Genomic DNA, 18,960 nt, shown 5'->3' on the forward strand with positions numbered 1-18,960 from the left:
GGGATGGCTGGGTTGTATGGTAGGGTTATGTTCAGGTTTCTGAGGAATCTCCAGACTGACTTCCATAGTGGCCTAACCAGTTTGCATTCCCACCAACAGTGGGTTAGTGTCCCTTTTTCCCCACATCCTCTCCAGCATCTATTGTTGGTAGATTTCTGAATGTGAGCCATTCTCACCGGGGTGAGGTGAAACCTCATTGTGGTTTTGATTTGCATTTCTCTGATTGCTAGTGATCTTGAACATTTTTTCATGTGTCTGTTGGCCATTTGGATTTCCTCTTTTGAAAAATGACTATTGAGGTCCTTGGCCCATCTCTTCAGTGGGTTGTTTGTTCCGTTGTTGTGGTTTTTCTTGATTTCTATGTAGATTCTGGTTATCAACCCTTTATCTGTAGTATAGTTTGCAAATATTTTTTCCCATTCTGTCGGTTGCCTCTTCACTTTCCTGACTGTTTCTTTTGAAGTACAGAAACTTCTCAATTTGATGCAATCCCAAATGTTAATTTTGGTTTTGACTGCCTGTGCTCCTGGAGTCTTTTCCAAGAAGTCTTTGCCTGTACCTATATCTTGCAGGGTTTCTCCAATGCTCTCTAATAATTTGATGGTTTCTGGTCGTAGATTTAAGTCTTTAATCCACGTTGAGTGAATTTTTGTGTAAGGTGAAAGGTATGGGTCTTGCTTCAAGCTTCTGCACATGGAAATCCAATTTTCCCAGCACCATTTATTGAATAGACTGTCCTTATTCCAGGGATTAGTTTTGGATCTTTGATCAAATATAAGTTGGCTGTCAGTGTTTGGATTGATTTCTGGTGTTTCTATTCTGTTCCATTGGTCTATCCATCTGTTTCTGTACCAGTACCATGCTGTTTTGATAACAACTGCCCTGTAGTATGCCCTGAAATCTGGGATTGTGATGCCTCCGGCTTTGTTTTTGTTGTACAAGATTGCTTTGGCTATTCGAGGTCTTCTGTGTCTCCATATGAATTTCAGCATTATTTTTTCCAGATCTGAGAAGAATGTCTTCGGTATCTTGATTGGTATTGCATTGAATGTATAAATTGCTCTTGGGAGAATAGACATTTTGATGATATTGATTCTTCCAATCCATGAGCATGGAAGATTTCTCCATTTTTTGGTATCCTCTTCTATTTCTTTCTTTAAGGTTTTGTAGTTTTCATCGTAGAGATCTTTGACGTCCTTGGTTAAGTTTATTCCAAGGTATTTGATTGTTTTTGTAGCTATTGTGAATGGGATAGATCTTAGAAGTTCTTCCTCAGCCGTGGCATTGCCTGTGTATACAAAGGCTCTTGATTTTTGTGGATTGATTTTATATCCTGCTACTTTGCCAAACTCTTCAATGAGTTCCAGTAGTCTCTTAGTAGAGTTCTTTGGGTCCCCTAAATAAAGAATCATATCGTCTGCAAAGAGGGATAGTTTGAGTTCTTCCTTCCCGATTTGTATCCCTTTAATTTCTTTTTCTTGCCTAATAGCTCTGGCTAAAACTTCCAGAACTATATTGAATAGCAGTGGTGAGAGTGGGCATCCCTGTCTGGTACCAGATCTCAGCGGAAATGTTTCCAACTTTTCTCCATTCAATAGGATGTTGGCCGTGGGTTTTTCATATATTGCTTTGATTGTATTGAGGAATGTTCCTTCCATACCCAGTTTGCTTAGAGTTTTCATCATGAAAGGGTGTTGTATTTTATCAAATGCTTTCTCTGCGTCTATTGAGAGAATCATATGGTTTTTCTTCTGCAGTTTGTTAATGTAGTGTATTACGTTGATTGTTTTGCAGACGTTGAACCATCCTTGCATACCAGGGATAAATCCCACTTGGTCTGGGTGGATGATCTTTCTGATGTGTTGTTGCATTCTATTGGCCAGAATTTTATTGAGGATTTTTGCATCTATGTTCATCAGGGATATTGGTCTGTAATTCTCTTTCAATGCTGCATCTTTCTCCGGCTTAGGAATTAAGGTGATGCTGGCTTCATAGAAAGAATTTGGGAGGATTCCCTCTTTTTCGATTGTTCTGAATAGTTTGAGAAGAATTGGAGTTAGTTCTTCTCTAAATGTCTGGTAGAACTCAGCAGTGAATCCATCTGGTCCTGGGCTTTTCTTTGTTGGGAGGGCCTTTATTACTGTTTCAATTTCTGTGTCAGTTATGGGTCTGTTTAGGTTTTCTATGTCTTCCTGGCTCAATTTAGGTAGGTTGTATGTGTCCAAGAATCTGTCCATTTCTGATAGATTTCCCTGTTTGCTGGCATACAAGTCCTTGTAGTAATTTCTGATGATTCTTTTTATTTCTGTGGTGTCTGTTGTTACGTTTCCATTTTCATCTCTGATCCTATTGATTTGGGTCTTTTCTCTTCTTTTTTTAGTTAGTTGGGCCAATGGGGTGTCAATTTTGTTTATTTTTTCAAAGAACCAGCTCCTTGTTTGGCTGATTTTTTGTAATGTTTTTTTTGATTCAATCCTGTTGATTTCTTCTTTGATTTTAATTATTTCCCTTCTTCTACTGGGTTTGGGTTTGGTTTGCTGCAGATTTTCTAGATCCTTGAGGTGACTTGAAAGCTCATCTATTTGGTGTCTCTCCAATTTCTTGATGTAGGCACCTATTGATATAAACTTTCCTCTTAATACTGCTTTTGTTGTATCCCATAGGTTTTGGTATGTTGTGCTGTTATCCTCATTTACTTCCAGAAAGTTTTTGATTTCTCTTTTAATTTCTTCTATGACCCATTGTTCATTCAGGAGCATGTTGTTCAATCTCCATGTGTTCGAACGTGCTCTGGGGATTCCCGAGTTGCTAATTTCCAATTTCATTCCTTTGTGGTCTGAGAAGTTGCATGGTATGATTCTAATTCTCTTGAATTTGCTGAGACTTGCTTTATGGCCTAGTATGTGGTCAATCCTAGAGAAGGTTCCATGCACTGCTGAGAAGAATGTAAAGTCCTTAGATGTAGGATGAAATGTTCTGTAGATATCTGTTAGATCCATTTGGGCTATAGTGTCATTTAAATCTGCTGCCTCCTTGTTGATCTTCTGTCCTGTTGATCTGTCTATCTCTGAGAGTGGAGTATTGAAGTCCCCCAGTACTATTGTATTGGGGTCTAAGTCTCCCTTTAAGTCCCTTAACAAGTCTTTTAAATAAGCTGGTGCCCTGTGATTAGGTGCATATACATTGACAATCCTTATATCTTCCTGTTGAATGGATCCCTTAATCATTAAATAGTGCCCCTCTTTGTCTCTCCTGACAGTTTTTGTGGTAAAGTTTATGTTGTCTGATATTAAGATGGCTACGCCCGCTCTTTTTTCATTTCTGTTGGCATGGTATATCTTTTTCCAGCCTTTCACTTTCAGTCTGTATGGATCATTGTTGGAAAGATGAGTTTCTTGTAAGCAGCAAAAAGATGGGTTTTGTTCCTTAACCCAGTCAGCCAATCGGTGTCTTTTAACTGGACAGTTCAAGCCATTAACATTCAATGTGACTATTGAGAAGGAGTAACTTTGCCCTGCCATTTGCCAAAGATATTTTCTAATATCTGGTTTGAGATTCTTGTGGTCTTTTGCTGTGAGGTTTCCTTCCTTTACCTTCCTTCATATTGGTTACCGTGTTTCTGTGTTTCTGTATGCAACACATCTTTAAGCATCTTTTGCAGGGCAGGACGAGTGGCGACAAATTCTTTCAATTTCTGTTTGCTGTGAAAGGTCTTTATTTCACCTTCATTCACAAATGAGAGCTTTGCAGGATATAATATTCTGGGCTGGCAGTTTTTCTCTCTTAGTACCTGGGCTATATCTCGCCATTCTCTCCTGGCTTGTAGGGTTTCTGATGAGAAGTCAGCTGTGAGTCTAATTGGAGATCCTCTGAGAGTAATCTGACGTTTCTCTCTTGCACATTTTAGGATCTTTTCTTTGTGTTTCACTGTGGTGAGTTTGATTACAACATGTCGTGGTGAGGTTCTCTTTTGGTCATGTTTATTAGGGGTTCTATGGGCTTCCTGTACTAGGATGTCTGTCCTTCTCCAAACCTGGGAAATTTTCTGCTAGTATCTCACTAAAAAGGCCTTCTAACCCTTTCTCCCTTTCCATGCCTTCAGGAACTCCTAGAACCCGAATGTTGGGTTTTTTAATAGTATCCTGTAGGTTCCTGACAGTATTTTTTAGATTTCTGATTTCTTCTTTTCTTTGATTTGACTGTTTCCTTTCCTGTTCTCTGTCTTCTAATTCCGAAATTCTCTCTTCTGCTTCGCCCATTCTGTTTTTAAGGCTCTCTAATGTGTTTGTCATTTGATCTATTGAGTTCTTCATTTCATTGTGGTTTTTTCTCACTATCTCAATTTCCTTTTCTACTAGTTGTTTCATTTCATTTTGATTCCTCCTTAATATTTCATTTTCACGGGAGAGATTTTCTATCTTGTCCATTAAGGATTTCTGTAGTTCAAGAATTTGTTTTTGAGAACTTCTTAATGTTCTTATCAATTTTTTGAGATCTGCTTCTTGCATTCCCTCTATCTCTTCCTCTTCATAATCTTGCATTGGCGTGCCTTGTTCACTAGGGGGCGTCATAGTGTTGCTCTTGTTACCTCGGCTTCTATGTTTGTTGTTTGTCATGTTGGAGATAATTTATGGTGGTTTTTTTTTATTTGCTGTGGTGTTTTTTTTTTTTCTCGTTATACTATTCCCCTAAGTGAGCTGACTGCTTTGTTGGAGCCTTAGGGGCTGTGATGGGTGTGGCCAGAGAGCTGTGCTTCAGGTAAACTCTTCAGGTTTAAGGCTGTGTAAAGAGCGTCCCAGATTGCTCACTCTCTTGCTCCTTGCTGGCTCGCTTTCTCTCTCTCTTTTTTTTTTTTTTTGACTCAGTTGGGAGTGGAGTTGAGGGTAGTTGAAATCTGGCCTCTGTGAGTATTCGTTTGATCTACCCCTGGGACCACACACAGAGTTTACCTAGCCCTCAATGTGTTCTCCAGTTTCGCTAAAGTTACTGAGTTTGGCTGCGCTTTACATATGTAAAATCGCGGTGCTCTTTGTTTTGCTTGGTGAGTGAAGGGAGAGGCCTCTTTTCCCTCCCCCCAGTTTTTCGGGTTTCTGAGGTCTCTGTCTTACCCTCCTCGGTTCCCGCGCTGGCGAGAATCTGTGGCTCTGGCTCCTCTCCTGCCGCTCGGTCCGTCCTGGTCGGCTCTCTACGCGGTGGGCTCCCTGCAAGTCCTCCGTGTCCCATCCACAAGATCCGGAAGCGCCTCCTCTGCAGTTTTTTTCTTGAGTCTTTTCCTGAGGCTTTTTGTTCACTCTCCAAATGCCTACAAGGGCCAGCCAGGGCTGAACTGGGGCAACAGCCAGGAGTCAGGAACTCAATCCAGATCTCCCTTATGGTTGGCAGGAATCCAATCACTTAAGCCATCATCACTGCATCCCATGGTGTGCATTATCAACTAAAAATCTTAATTGGCTGTATTAATGATTGGAGAATGGGGCAATACTTCATTCTAAAGAAATAGATCGCTTCTCGGCCTTTTGGCTAAGATCAAGTGTAAAAAAATAGAATGAGGGTTCCAGTGAGCTGAGCAGAAAAGTTTGGCTTTATGGACAGAGAGGACTGAAGAAAGCAGAAACAATTACAAGTTACTATCCTTGGAAGGCAGGGCCAGGGAGACAGAACAATAGGAAAGTTAACTGATTAGTTAAGGTCGGGCTGCTTTTCATAAGGATTAGAGATTGTCAGGCCTATTTGAGAAATCTGGTTATTGTCTCTTTCTCCTCCCTGAGGTCAGGTAACAGCTTGCTCAGTTGAGTAACCCCACTTTCATGTTTAGTCTGCTCATACTATAGGGGTTAGTCCAAAACAGTGGCCTCCTATAGTTTTTTTAAAAGATTTATTTATTTATTTGAAAGAGAGAGAAGAAGCAGAAAGAGAAATCTTCCATCGCTGGATTACTCCCCAATTGGCTGCAATGGCTGGAGCTGCGCTGATCTGAAGCTAGCTGCCAGGAGCTTCCTCTAGGTCTTCCCATGCCAGTGCGGGGGCCCAAGGACTTGGGCCATCTTCTGCTTTCCCAGGCCGCAGCAGAGAGCTGGACAGGAAGTGGAGCAGCTGGGACTTGAACTGGCATCCGTATGGGATGCCGGCACTGCAGGCACGGCTTTACCCGCTACGCCACAGCGCTGGCCCCCTCCTATAATTTTTATCTTGACAGTGGTCATTCTTGAATTGCTCCCCCCCTTACTTCCCACACCAACCTAGTCCTGATCCCTGTCAGGTTTTTTCTGCTGACCTTCTGTCATACTTCCTTTCCTCTCTGTCTCCACTCTAGTGCTGACCCTTGGAGCCTCTCAGTTGGATCTCATTGCGATCCATTGTTCCAGTTTTCACACCTCTGCCTGTGTGACAGCAAGCCATAGTGACACCATATTGAGTCTCACCTTTCCATTCCGACCTCCCTCTCACCCTCAGAAGGACACTGCCCACCTGGCAGCCCAACCGGCCCCACTTTCCACCCATAAAGTTGCAGTCACCACAAGGCTGGCTGATAAGGTCTGCAAGCACAGCAGCATGCCCAAGGGGCTAGCTCCTACAGCGTAGTAAAGGGACGCTGTGCACGTGCTCCCACCCAGCTCCCTGCCAGCCCACACCTGTGTAGGACCTTGCCTCTCCCGTGGCAGTGCGGCCTCAGCACCCTCCCCGCTCTGGGATCCTGCATGTGTGATAGCGAGTCTCAGGATTCCTTCTCAGGTGGGGGTGGGGCGCATTAGGTGCTCGATTGACCTTCAGGTGTCACCTCAAACCCTTTCTGACTCCTGGTGACCTGCAGATGAAGCCTCCACGCTGTCTCACAAAGCACAGGGCTTGCTTTCAGCTCCCTTCTGCCATCTCTCTTGCGGCCATGCACATGCCTTTTCCTGGGCAGCCATTCGCTTTCCAGGGACAGAAGACCACAGCACCAGGCCTGGTAGGAAGTAGATGCTCACATGGTTTGTGCAATGAAACCTTAGGAGATTATGATGGAGAGGTATAAGTAGCAATTAATATGTTAAAGCTTTCTCTCATCCCATCTCAGATATAACTGGTGGAGCATGTCAGATATGTAAAAAAAAAGCCCGAGAAAAGTTCAAGGAATTAAGCGAAGAAAATTTGCTCCTGATCAATAAAAATCAAGAACTTATCCTTGAACTGCATGTAATGAAAGAAGCGATGAGAGAACTGCATTTAAAATGCAAGAGGCTGGAAGACGACAGCTGTGCGCTGCAGGAAGCCGAGAAAGCGTCCTCTCAGGGAGGTGAGCCAGGCGCGCGGTTGTTCCATTGCTAAGGAATACGTAACACTTCACTCCTTGTATTCTTGCCGTGTTGACATTGTACGTTGTACATATTGTTATTTTATATGTGATACTGAAGATTCTTTCATTAATATTATGCTTTTTGAAGTTTGGTTTCATCTGCTATGTCATTACTATTGTTTAGCTAAAGAAATTCTGATACTTCTCTTGGAACTTGATGCTTGGCATAGTACCTTTTAAACATTTTAAAAAATTATTATTTTGGCCGGCACCGTGGCTTAACAGGCTAATCCTCCACTTTGCGGCGCTGGCACACTGGGTTCTAGTCCCGGTTGGGGCGCCGGATTCTATCCCGGTTGCCCCTCTTCCAGGCCAGCTCTCTGCTATGGCCCGGGAAGGCAGTGGAGGATGGCCCAAGTGCTTGGGCCCTGCACCCCATGGGAGACCAGGAGAAGCACCTGGCTCCTGGCTTCGGATCAGCGAGATGCGCCGGCCGCAGCGGCCATTGGAGGGTGAACCAACGGCAAAAAGGAAGACCTTTCTCTCTGTCTCTCTCTCTCTCTCACTATCCACTCTCCCTGTCAAAAAAAATATATATATTATTTTAATAATTTGACTGGAAAGTGAGAATGAGACACACAGAGAAATCTTCTGTCCATTGGTTCACTTGCCAAATGCCCATACCATAAGCTGGGGCTGAACCAGGATGAAGCCGGGAGCCTCCAGAACACAATCTGGGTCTCCCGTGTGGGTGGCAGGAGTGGCAGGGACCCAAATACTTAACCCATCATGTTAACTTAACCCATGCCTGCCTCCCAGGTGCATATTAGCAGGAAGCTAGGTTGGAAGCAGAGGACCTAGGTCTTGAACCAGAAACTCTGATATGAGATGCAGGCATCCCAAGTGGCGTGTTAACTGCTGTTCTAAATGCCCTTCCCAGCATAATGTCTTACATGTATCTCATGTCAGTTTTTATCCCTGTGAGCATCATATAAAAGTGTCTCTTTTACCACATATTAACCAGCATTTTCCTTGCTAATTTGATAGACACAAAGAGAAAGAAATTATATTTTAGTTTGTATTTCTTTTATTATTGATGAGTTTGAATTTTTTTCATATCCTTACAGGTCATTTTCTTTCTCTTTCATAAACTTTCTACCTTTAAATTTATATACTTCAGGTTTTTCTTATTGATTTGTGGGAACTTTTTATATACTGAAGATTTTAGTCATTTGTCAACATATGTAATATTTTATTAGTTTAATGATAATACAACTAAATCTATAGGATTTTTTCTTTTGTTACTTTATACCTTGGTGTTAAATCATTTTTTAACTCTAAGCTTATATAAAATATTCACCAATTTTTTTTAATATGTCTGTAAGACTAATATTATGACCTAAGTTTTCTTCATGTAGACCCTGCATCTTTCTTGTCTTAGGCACATTTATTTCTAGATACCTACTGTTATTTGTGCTGTTACCCTGTGGGATCTGTTTACTATTATTTTTTCTAATAGGACAATGCTATTTGGGAAGATTATAAGTTCTAAAATTTCCATTATTTTTAAAGACTCATTTATTTGAAAGATAGAGTCACAAAGAGGCAGAGGCAGAGAGAGAGGTCTTCCATCCGCTGGTTCACTCCCCAAATGGCAGCAATGGCTGGAGCTGTGCCCATCCAGAGCCAGGAGCCAGGAGCTTCCTCCTGGTCTCCCACGCAGGTGCAGGGGCCCAAGGACCCAGGCCATCCTACACTGCTTTCCCAGGCCATAGCAGAGAGCTGGATGAGAAGTGGAGCAGCCGGGACTCAAACCGGTGCCCATATAGGATGCTGGCTGGCACTGTAGGCAGCAGCTTTACCCACTACACCACAGCACATGATTTTTCTAGGCAAATATTTTTCTTTTGTTTTCTTTTCCTTTCTTTCTTTTTTTCTTCTCCTTTTTTTTTTTTTTTTAAAGATTTATTTATTTATTTTAAAGGCAGAATTACAGAGAGGCAGAGGTAGAGAGAAATCTTCCATCCTTTGGCTTGCTCCCCAAATGGCTGCAATGGCTAGAGCTGAACTGATCTGAAGCCAGGAACCAGGAGTTTCTTCTGGGTCTCCTACACGGGTGCAGGGGCCCAAGGACTTGGGCCATCTTCTGCTTTCCCAGGCCATAGCAGAGAGCTGGATCGGAAGTGGAGTAGCCTGCCTCGAAACGTCACCCATATGGGATGCCGGCCCTGCAGGTGGCTACTTTATCTGCTACACCACAGTGCTGATCCCCAGTGCATACATTTTTCTATCATGTGACACAATGGCTATTTCTTTTCAATTTAAAATTTTATTTTACATTATTGTACATGTAAAAACTTTAAAAACAATTAACTATTCAATGTTAGTTACTTTATTTACCACACACATTTCACTGCCAATACAAGCCTAAAAGGATTAGCAATTATATAAAATTTTCATTAACTTCTTATAATATTAACTTAATTTTTTTTGGAAGTTGCTGAACCTGAATTACTTTATCTAAGGAAACAAGCTCAAGAATTGGTGGATGAAAACGACGGGTTGAAAATGACCATCCATCGTTTGAATGTAGAACTGAGTCGATATCAAACAAAATTTAGGCATTTGTCCAAGGAAGAGGTAATGTTTCCAATTATGAAAAACCAAGCTTCTCGGGTTTTCTTTTATCCCTTACTGATGAATTGATTCTCAACTCTCAGGCATTCTTGTTTATTATAGTCTGGTATAAAAAATAGATGCATCCAAAGCATAGTCTTTGTGAGGATCATTCCGTTGCCTGCCTTCCTTTCCCAAACACATCCAGTAGACACTCCATATGAAACAGTGGGCTGATGTAGAAACGTATAACGGACGAAAAGTCTGTCTGCTGCTCCATGCTCAGACCTGTTCTCAAGGTTACAGTTGGTGCTCGTCAGTGCACAAACTCAGAAAACAAACAAATGAGTTCTTACTTTTTGGGAATGACTGCAGAATTCAATTGCACAGACTTGCTGAGCAAGCTGCTCAGATGCTGTGAGGAGTACAAGAGAACCAGAACCTCAGGCCCTGTTCTCAGGGAACAGACTTCCCAGGTCCGAGCCTTCTGCAGGGCTATGGGGTGCTGTGCAAGCAGGCCCAGGGACAGCCCACCCGCCCCAGGCACTCCTTTTCTGCCCTGTGCAAATGCCACATTCTCTTTGAGAGTCTTCTCTGATCACTACAGCTGGAAGTGATATCTCTTAAACTATTGCAGGGTGTTTGTTGTTGTTGTTGTTTGTTGTGTTGGTCTTAAGAGATTGATAGCTTGCTGCCCTGTACACTTTCCTGTGTTTTATGTTCATGTATGTTGGAAGACTTATCTCTGTAATTAGTCCATAAAATCCTTAACAAGGATCGTTTCACAATGTCTGCAAGGACTTAATGAGTTTACAATGTTGACTGAATGCATGAGTGATGAGGTAGATGTTAAGGTGAACGCATTGGAAAGTTTTTGTTCAACAAGAAAGTATCCTGTCAGGGCCATTGCTTGCCTGTGAGATTTGCCCTCCTGCTATAAACAACTGAAGCACTAGGCAGACCGTAGGGAAGTGTGTCAGCCTCGTGCTGCAGGCAGCCCTGGGCTGCAGTTCCTGGGAGCAGGGGCATAGGTGGGCCTGTGATCACCTCTGCTTTCTGCTCGGAGGCAATGAACCCGAACAGCACAGCGATCTTGCTGGTTCACGGGATAGACTTGGAGAGGCTGAGGAGACTAGAATGTGCAGGGCTAGGCTACCAGAAAGGAGCTCTGGGGAGAGAGAAGTGTAGAAACCCACAGGAGATTGCTTGGAGGTGTTTGTTAAATACTAACCTATACATGTTTAGGTTGAAACTCTGAGGCTGGGCAGAAAACAAACAGGGAGCTGGGAGCTCCCGTGGCACTGGGAGACCAGCCACGTCATGGAGCCCTTGTTGAATGCTGTGCCGTTGAGCAAGGAGCCCAGAAGGGCCACACTTCAGTAGTATAGCTAACCTAGCCTTTCAGCAGAGATCACCCAGACCGCCATAACCAGAGGAGAAAGCAAGCCTCCAATTCATCAAGCCCATCCACTAGTAACTTAAGTGCCTGCACAGAGAAAAGTAAGCCAGCACCGTTTAAAGGAGGACAACAAAATCCGGGCACTCACCAAATACTCAAAAAGTGCAGCATCCCATAAAATGTTACTAGATGTGTTTCAGATTTTAAAAGATGAAAAAGACTGGACAGCTAAGTGTAACCAGTGTGGATTCTTTTTTTCCCCACAATTATTAAATTGCTTACTTGAAAGTAAGAGCAAAGTGAGAGCAAGAGAGAGAAATCTTCATCTGCTGGTTTACTCTCCAAGTGGCCATAACAGCCAGGTCTGGGCCAGATGGAAGTCAAGATCCGGGATCTCCATTGTGGTCTCCCTCCTGGGTGGTGGGGCCCTAGTACCTGGGCCATCATCTGTAACCTTCCCAGGCACATTGGTTAGGAAGCTGTATTAGACACAGAGTAGCAAGCACTGCAGAATGTGGAATGGTGGTGTCGCGAGCAGCAGCCTAATCCTGTGTGCCATGACGTGAGTTGGAAGATAGTCCCCTAGGTTAGAAAACAGTGTTAGAGCAATGTTTCTTGATTTTATGATAACACTATGGTGAAGTAAGTGAAAAGTTTTGTTCTTAGGAAATATACACTATTTAGAGGAAAGGGGGCCTTGTATTTATAAATTACTCTCAAACATTGCAGAAAAAGGGTTTTTTTAATCCGTTTAGGTGGATGATGCCCATTGTAGATTAATATGTAAGACCTGATACTTCAGAGGAGGTATAGCTTAATGTGTCTTCAATGTGTGCTTCCTTCTTAGAGTTTAACTATTGAAGGCCTCCCATCAAAGGGCCCTATACCACCCTGGTTGGTAAGTAAACATTATTCACTTTCATCCTCATATTTTCTAGACTATATATGCATGGCTATTAAACACTGTTCCAAAATAAATATATTTTCTTGCCTTTTTTTTTAAATTGCTGATTGTGTGTGTAAGAAATATAGTAATCACCTTTTGTTCCATTCTCTCCAGTTGGATATAAAGTACCTGTCTCCATTGTTGTTGGCTTATGAGGACAGAATGAAAGAGAAGGATGAGCTCAATGCCACCCTCGAGGTAGGTTGGCAGTATCTCAGGAGAGACAGGGTTTATAAGAAGTCAGATGGTTGCAAACTTGGAGGAAATGTGTTGGAGCTAGGTGTGCCCAACATGTGGTAGATACTCTAAAGGCTTGTTAAAGGACAGTCAGGAGGAAGTGAAGAAGGAGTGTGTTAGGAAATGAGGGAGGGAACAGAGGAGGAACGGAAGGAGTGATTGACAGAGCAGGGGCAGGGTGAGTAGGGATCATGGAAGGAGGGAGGGAGGGACCGAGTAGGGCTGCATTGCAGGCTGTGGTTTCCTGAACAGGCAGGACTGGGACCTTGGAGGGCAGAGGAAGCAGCAATGGGAAACATTTCTCTTCTGGGACTGTGCAGCTGCAACCAGCACCATTAAGAGGGAGATAATGGGCAGGCAGGGGAAGGTAATCAGTTGGGGATGATTTGGACAATCTTAGATGCTGTTCCCTCCCTCCTTTTTTTCTTTCTCTTTCTTTCTTTCTCTCTCTCTTTTAGAGAGAAATGAGAGCGAGAGAGAACTCTTATTCCCTGGCTCATTCTCCAAATGCTCCCTATGACTGGGACTGGGTCAGGACAGAGTGGGAAGCTAGAAACTCAGTTCAGGTCTCCCATGTGGGTGGCAGGGACTCAGGTACTTGAGCCATCACCTGCTGCCTCCCAGGGTACCCATTAGCAGGAAGCTGGACTCAGAAGCAAACCCAGGACTTGAACAAGCTACTCTGAAATGGGATGTGAGTATCGTAACCGCTGTAATAAATGCTTGTCCCCTTAGATGCTTCTTAATTCTAGAAGAGCTGATTCTAGGGAAGTCCAGGTATTGAACTGTTGGAAGTGGTTGGGGAGTGAGCTGTTTTGATTTATTTTTTGAGAGATGGAAATAGAGTACTCCCATCCACTGGTTCACTCCCCAAATGCCTGCAATGGCCAGGTGGTTGAAGCCAGGAGCCAGGAATGCAGTCCAGGTCTCCACAGTGGGTAGCAGGAATCCAGTTACTTGAGCCTTCACTGCTGTCTCCCATGATCTGCATTAGTAGGAAGATTGAACCAGAGTTGGAGCCAGGAATTTTCTCCAGTGTGGTACACAGGCATCGTAACTGTTAGGCTAAACACTCACTCCAGGAAGTGAGGTTTTGTTCTCTTCTACCTCCTTCCCCTCTGCTTGGTGGGAATGGCTTCTGGCAGCAGAGCGCATTCCAGTTATGCGGGAGACCAAGCCTGTGTAGGCGTTGTAGGTATAGCTCCTATCTTTAGGTGATGCATTCCTCTGGGTTCCTCATTTAGGGACCGTTGGAATTGGAAGGATCCAAGGAGGGATGTGTATTAGTTTCTGTAGGATTCTGAGCTGAAAGAGTCCTAAGGCCCAGCGGTTCAGACATGCACATTCCATGCTGGAGTACCTAGGTTCGACTCCTGTGTCCACCTCCCGATTCCAGCTTCCTGCCAGAGCAGACCCTGGGAGGCAGCAGTGATACCTCCCTGCTACCCCTGTGGAAGAACTAGGTTGTGTTCCTGATCCCAGCTGTAGCCCAGCCCATTTGGGGAGTGATCAGCAGATGGGAGCTCTCTGTCTTTTTTGTTTGTTTGTTTGTTTTTTCTCTCTCTCTCTCTCCTGGTTATTCCAGGCATCTGGGGAGTGATCAGCATGTTAGCGCTCTCTCTGTCTCCCTACTCCTATTCCAGCTCTACACACACACACTCATTTCTTGACCTCTGAAATTAAAAAAACAAAAGCAAGAACTTATAAGGAAAAGTTACCCACTGTGCCTCAATACCGCCCCACACTTAATTTTCTAAGAGGCTGAATTAATCTTCTAACTGCTTAAAAATTAGTCCTAGTAATAAAATTGCTGTTTGGTACTGCTTCGGAGTCGAAGTCAGCACTGCAAAGGGACAGTTCATAAACGTTTCAGGCATCGGGAGCTGCTCAGCTTCCGTTTACAAGTCCTCAGCTCCGCCATTGTAGCTTGGAAGCTGCTGTGGACGGTGTGCAGACGATAGGCGTGGCTCTGTCTCAGTCACACTTTGTTGTGGTTGTGTTTAATGTTAATTTAATTTATCTGAAAGGCAGATAGAGAAAGATCTCCCATACACTGATTTATCCCCCAAAAGGCTACAACAGCTGGGGTTGGGCCAGGCTGAGACCTGGAGCTGGGAACTCCATCTAGGTCTCCATATGTTCAGCAGGGCCTCAAGCACTCGCACTATCATCTACTGTAGTGACTTTAAATAACAGGCTTTCTTGTGGTTGCCATGGAACAAAATAAGAACCTCCAGCCCCCACACCAACCAATCTCTTTTCCACCCAAACAGCTTAATTAGCGATGGAAAGTTCTTATTTTTATATAAAGAACTCCAATTTATCTTCCAAATTCCTTTTTAATATTTTATTTATTTGAGAGGTAGAATTACAGAGGGATAGACAGAGAGAAAGGTCTTTCATCTACTGGTTTAGTCCCCACGTGACTGCAACAGCTGGAGCTGAATCAATCTGAAGCCAGGAGCCAGGAGCTTCTTCTGGGTCTCCCACATGGGTGCAGGGGCCAAGCACTTGGGCCGTCTTCCACTCCTTTTCCAAGCCATAGCAGAGAGCTGGATCGAAAGAGGTGCAGCCAGGACATAAACCTGTGCCCCTGTGGGATTCTGGCGCCACAGGCAGAGGCTTAGCCCACTGTGCCACAGCACCAGCCCCATAATGTCCTTAAACAAAGGAAAAACTTTTTTTTTCAAAGATTTATTTTATTTATTTGAAACTCAGAGTGACAGAAATGGGAGAGATAGAATGAGAGATCTTTAGTCCACTGGTTTACCCCCCAAATGTCTGCAATGGATAGGACTGTGTCAGGCCAAAGCCAAAAGACTGGAATTCTATCTTGGTCTTCCACGTGGGTGGCAGGGACCCAAGCACCTGGGCCATCTTCCGATGCTTTTCCAGGTGATTAGCAGGAAGCTGAATTGGAAGCAGAGCAACTGAGACTTGAACCAGCACACAAATGCTCATGTTACAAGAGTGGCTTAGCCCACTGTACCACAATGCCAACCCCAAACAAAGGAAAATTTATGTGTTTATGGGCACTCTGCTGTCTTAAATTTAAAGTTTTCAAATTGTCAAGGGGCCAGCGCTGTGATGTAGTGGGTAAAGCCATCACCTGCAGTGCCAGCATCCCAAGTGGGTGCCAGTTTGAGTCTCTGCTGCTCCACTGCCAATCCAGCTCTCTGCATGGCCTGGGAAATCAGTGGAAGATGGCCCAAGTCGTTGGGCTCCTGTACCTGTGTGGGAAACCTGGAGGAGGCCCCCAGCTCCTGGCTGTTGAAGCCATTTGGGGAATGAACCAGTGTATGGAATACCCCTCTTTCTGCTTCTTCCTCTGTGACTCTGCCTTTCAAATAAATAAATAAATAAAATTTTCAAGTATTTGGCTGTAATAGAAATGCTATCACCTTAGGAATTATTTGAGACCCAGTATTCTTCTCCTTTGTACGTGACTGTGGTTGTTACTGTGTTTTCTCCTTGAGAGCAGGCACATGGTGCTGGGGTCCAGAGTTTAAGGCTGTTGCTGCCATGAGACTTTGTTCAAAGGTTATTGATGTTTTCAGCCACAAAACACAGTAGGACTAGGAACTATAGTTGTGTGTCTGTGTGTATTACAATGTACATAACTTTTGTTTCAGGAGGAAATGAGAATGTTTAGGGTGCGAGTCCAAGAAGTGGTGAAAGAAAATGAAGTGCTGCACCAGGAGTTAAATAAGAGCAGTCCTGTATCCTGTGAGGAATGGCAAGTGGTGTTGCGTTTCTGGTTTGTTAATTTAAAACAAAGGCTAGCAGGAATGAACTTTATGTAATCATTGAACGCATAAATGCGTTGTCTGGTCTTGGTGAGTTAGACTATTTTAAGAGCAAAATGAATAAGGTATAATGACATCCTAAACATATTTTGAAGATGAATTTTAGAATTTTTTTTTCTTTGACAGGCAGAGTGGACAGAGAGAGAGAGAGAGACAGAGACAGAGACAGAGAGAAAGGTCTTCCTTTGTAGTTGGTTCACCCTCCAATGGCCGCCGCGGCCGGCGCGCTGCGGCCGGCGCATCGCGCTGATCCGATGGCAGGAGCCAGGTGCTTCTCCTGGTCTCCCATGCAGGTGCAGGGCCCAAGCACTTGGGCCATCCTCCACTGCACTCCCTGGGCCATAGCAGAGAGCTGGCCTGGAAGAGGGGCAACCGGGACAGAATCTGGCGCCCCGACTGGGACTAGAACCCGGTGTGCCGGCGCTGCTAGGCGGAGGATTAGCCTGTTGAGCCACGGCGCCGGCCCAAATCACTGTGACTCTTTCCATTTCTGTTTTCTGAGCTGGGGATTTTCCTAGAGTGATTTTCCCACCCCAAACCTTAGACCCCTCCTGTGGTTCCCAGAGCTTTGAGACAGAAAGCCCAGGATGAGGCCTGCTCAGTCAGCTCCCATCTGCCGCTGGTTCCCTGACGACATAGGTCACCTTTCTTCTGTCCTGTTATCTGTGCCACGTCCTGCCCTCGGCCCTGCCTGACTGTAGCTCTCCCTTCAGGAGGGGCCGAGTCAGTGCTCCATTGTTGCCAGCGTAGCCCAAAACATAGCCCTGGTCCTGACCCTGCCACTCTATGTCTGTCTGTCCTCTGCTCCTGCTTCTCGGTGAACTCCTCAAGGCCAGCTATCACCACAGTCCATTTTGTGAGTGACCCCACAGCCAGTACCGCTGCAACAAATGCCCATTACATAGAACCAGAGGAAATAAATGTCTTTGCAAGTCTAAAGGCCATATTCATGCTAGACAAAGAAAATGAAACTCATTCACTTGTGATAGGTATGTTATATATTTTTTAAAAACGAATTAATTTCATGTACTTGAAAGACAAAGCATTTATCCGCTGGTTCACTACCCAAATCCTGCAATAGCCAGGACTGGAGCAGGCCAGAGCCAGGAACTGAGCACTCAATCCTGATCTCCCACGTGGTGGTGACCCAGCTGCCTGAGCCATCATTGTTGCTTCCCAGGGCGTGCGTCAGCAGGAAGCTAGGAGCCACAGCAGGGCTGAGACCGGAGAGAGGCATTCCAAAATACGCCATGTGGTTGTCCCAAGTGGTGTCTTAACTGCCGTATCAAATGCCTGCTCTTTATTTAGTTTTTTAGAAAGGTCTTAACACACTGAAAAAATGAAGTATTTTCCATATGTGACATCCAGAAATCTGGAGTTGAGTCAATGGCATTCCCACTGTTAGGTCAGTGCACCCTGATTTTCTGGTCACTGGTATGTCACTTGACTCTGGCCTGGACAGGTATGGATCTTGTGGCACTGTGACTTTTGTAGAACTTGGATTCTGTCAGGATGCCTAAAATGTCTTCCCCCAAAACCTTCCTTGGGAAGCAGCTCAGTCAGCTAGGCTCTCATGTTTTTCTAAGAGCCTTTGTGAGACCCTATGACCTCAGATTCTTTCTTTAACCTTGTTTATAACTATAGATGAACCTGTTTATTTTTCCTTAAACGTAAGAATTACATCCCCTACTTTCTTTTTGTTTGTTTTGTTTTGTTTTTAAGGTTTATTTATTTATTTGAAAGGCACAGCTAGAGACAGGGGCAGACAGAGAGAAAGAGATCTTCCATCAGCTGGTTCACTCTCCAAATGCCATCAATGGCTGGGGCTGGGGCAGACCAAAGCCAGGAGCCTAGAACTCTATCCAGGTCTCCCATGTGGATGGCAGGGGCTCAAACACTTAGACCATCTTCCCAGGTATATTAGCAGGGAGCTAGATTGGAAGTAGAGCAGCCGGAACTTGAACCGGTGCTTGTATGAGATGCTGGCTTTGCGGATGGCAACTTAACTTGTGCCACAGCACCGGCCCTGACATCCCCTACTTTGCAATCCACAGCTCTGCTATGTTTCCCAATCCTCCCTAGCTGAACTTCCCCTTACTTTGAATTTGCTTTCCTCTAGCTGGGGGGAAGGGGTCATAGGGCTGTGGAGTGACCATGTGAAGCCCTCCCCTGAGTAGCTCCTCCCCTGAGTCTCCTGGCTGCTTCCTCTTCCTGCACAGATGTGGGAACCCTCTCCCCCCCTCTCCCTCTCTCCCCCCCCTCTCCCTCTCTCCCCCCCCTCCCTCTCTCCCCTTACCCCCTCCCTCCTTCTCTTCTTCTCTCTATATTTCTGCCTTTCAAATAAATAAGGAGCAGGCATTTGGCTCAGTGGGTAAGCTGTTGCTTGGGACACCTACATCCCTTATTGGAGTGCCTGGATTGCAGTCCTATCTCCACTTCTGATTTCAGGTTCCTGCTAATGAATACTTTTGGAGGCAGCAGGTGATGTGTTTACTTGGATCCCGACCACCCACATGTGAGACCCAGATGAATTCCCAGCTTATGGCTTCAACTTAGTCTAGCCTTGGCTGTTGTGGGCATTTGGGGAGTGAACCAGCAGGTGAAAGATCTCTCTTTGCCTTTCAAATAAATTTTAAACATTTTGATGAAAAAGAATGGAATAAAGGGAGAGATAATAGGG

The 18,960-nt window shown here is 44.4% G+C and overlaps 1 protein-coding gene across 1 annotated transcript in view; it reads left to right on the forward strand.

Moving 5' to 3' along the window:
- Nucleotides 1–18,815, forward strand: part of LOC133755656 (centrosomal protein of 89 kDa-like) — a 32,386-nt gene extending 13,571 nt beyond the window's left edge. Inside the window, exons 4-9 of the mRNA XM_062185708.1 lie at nt 7,058–7,276; nt 9,774–9,916; nt 12,139–12,189; nt 12,352–12,435; nt 16,107–16,210; nt 18,729–18,815. Of these exons, the coding sequence (XP_062041692.1) occupies nt 7,180–7,276; nt 9,774–9,916; nt 12,139–12,189; nt 12,352–12,435; nt 16,107–16,210; nt 18,729–18,765 (516 nt within the window). The 5' untranslated portion in view covers nt 7,058–7,179 and the 3' untranslated portion in view covers nt 18,766–18,815. The remainder of the gene's footprint in view (nt 1–7,057; nt 7,277–9,773; nt 9,917–12,138; nt 12,190–12,351; nt 12,436–16,106; nt 16,211–18,728) is intronic.
- The last annotated feature ends 145 nt before the right edge of the window (nt 18,816–18,960 follow it).

The sequence above is a fragment of the Lepus europaeus genome, unplaced genomic scaffold, assembly GCF_033115175.1.
Source record: "Lepus europaeus isolate LE1 unplaced genomic scaffold, mLepTim1.pri SCAFFOLD_664, whole genome shotgun sequence".
Taxonomy (NCBI): domain Eukaryota; kingdom Metazoa; phylum Chordata; class Mammalia; order Lagomorpha; family Leporidae; genus Lepus; species Lepus europaeus.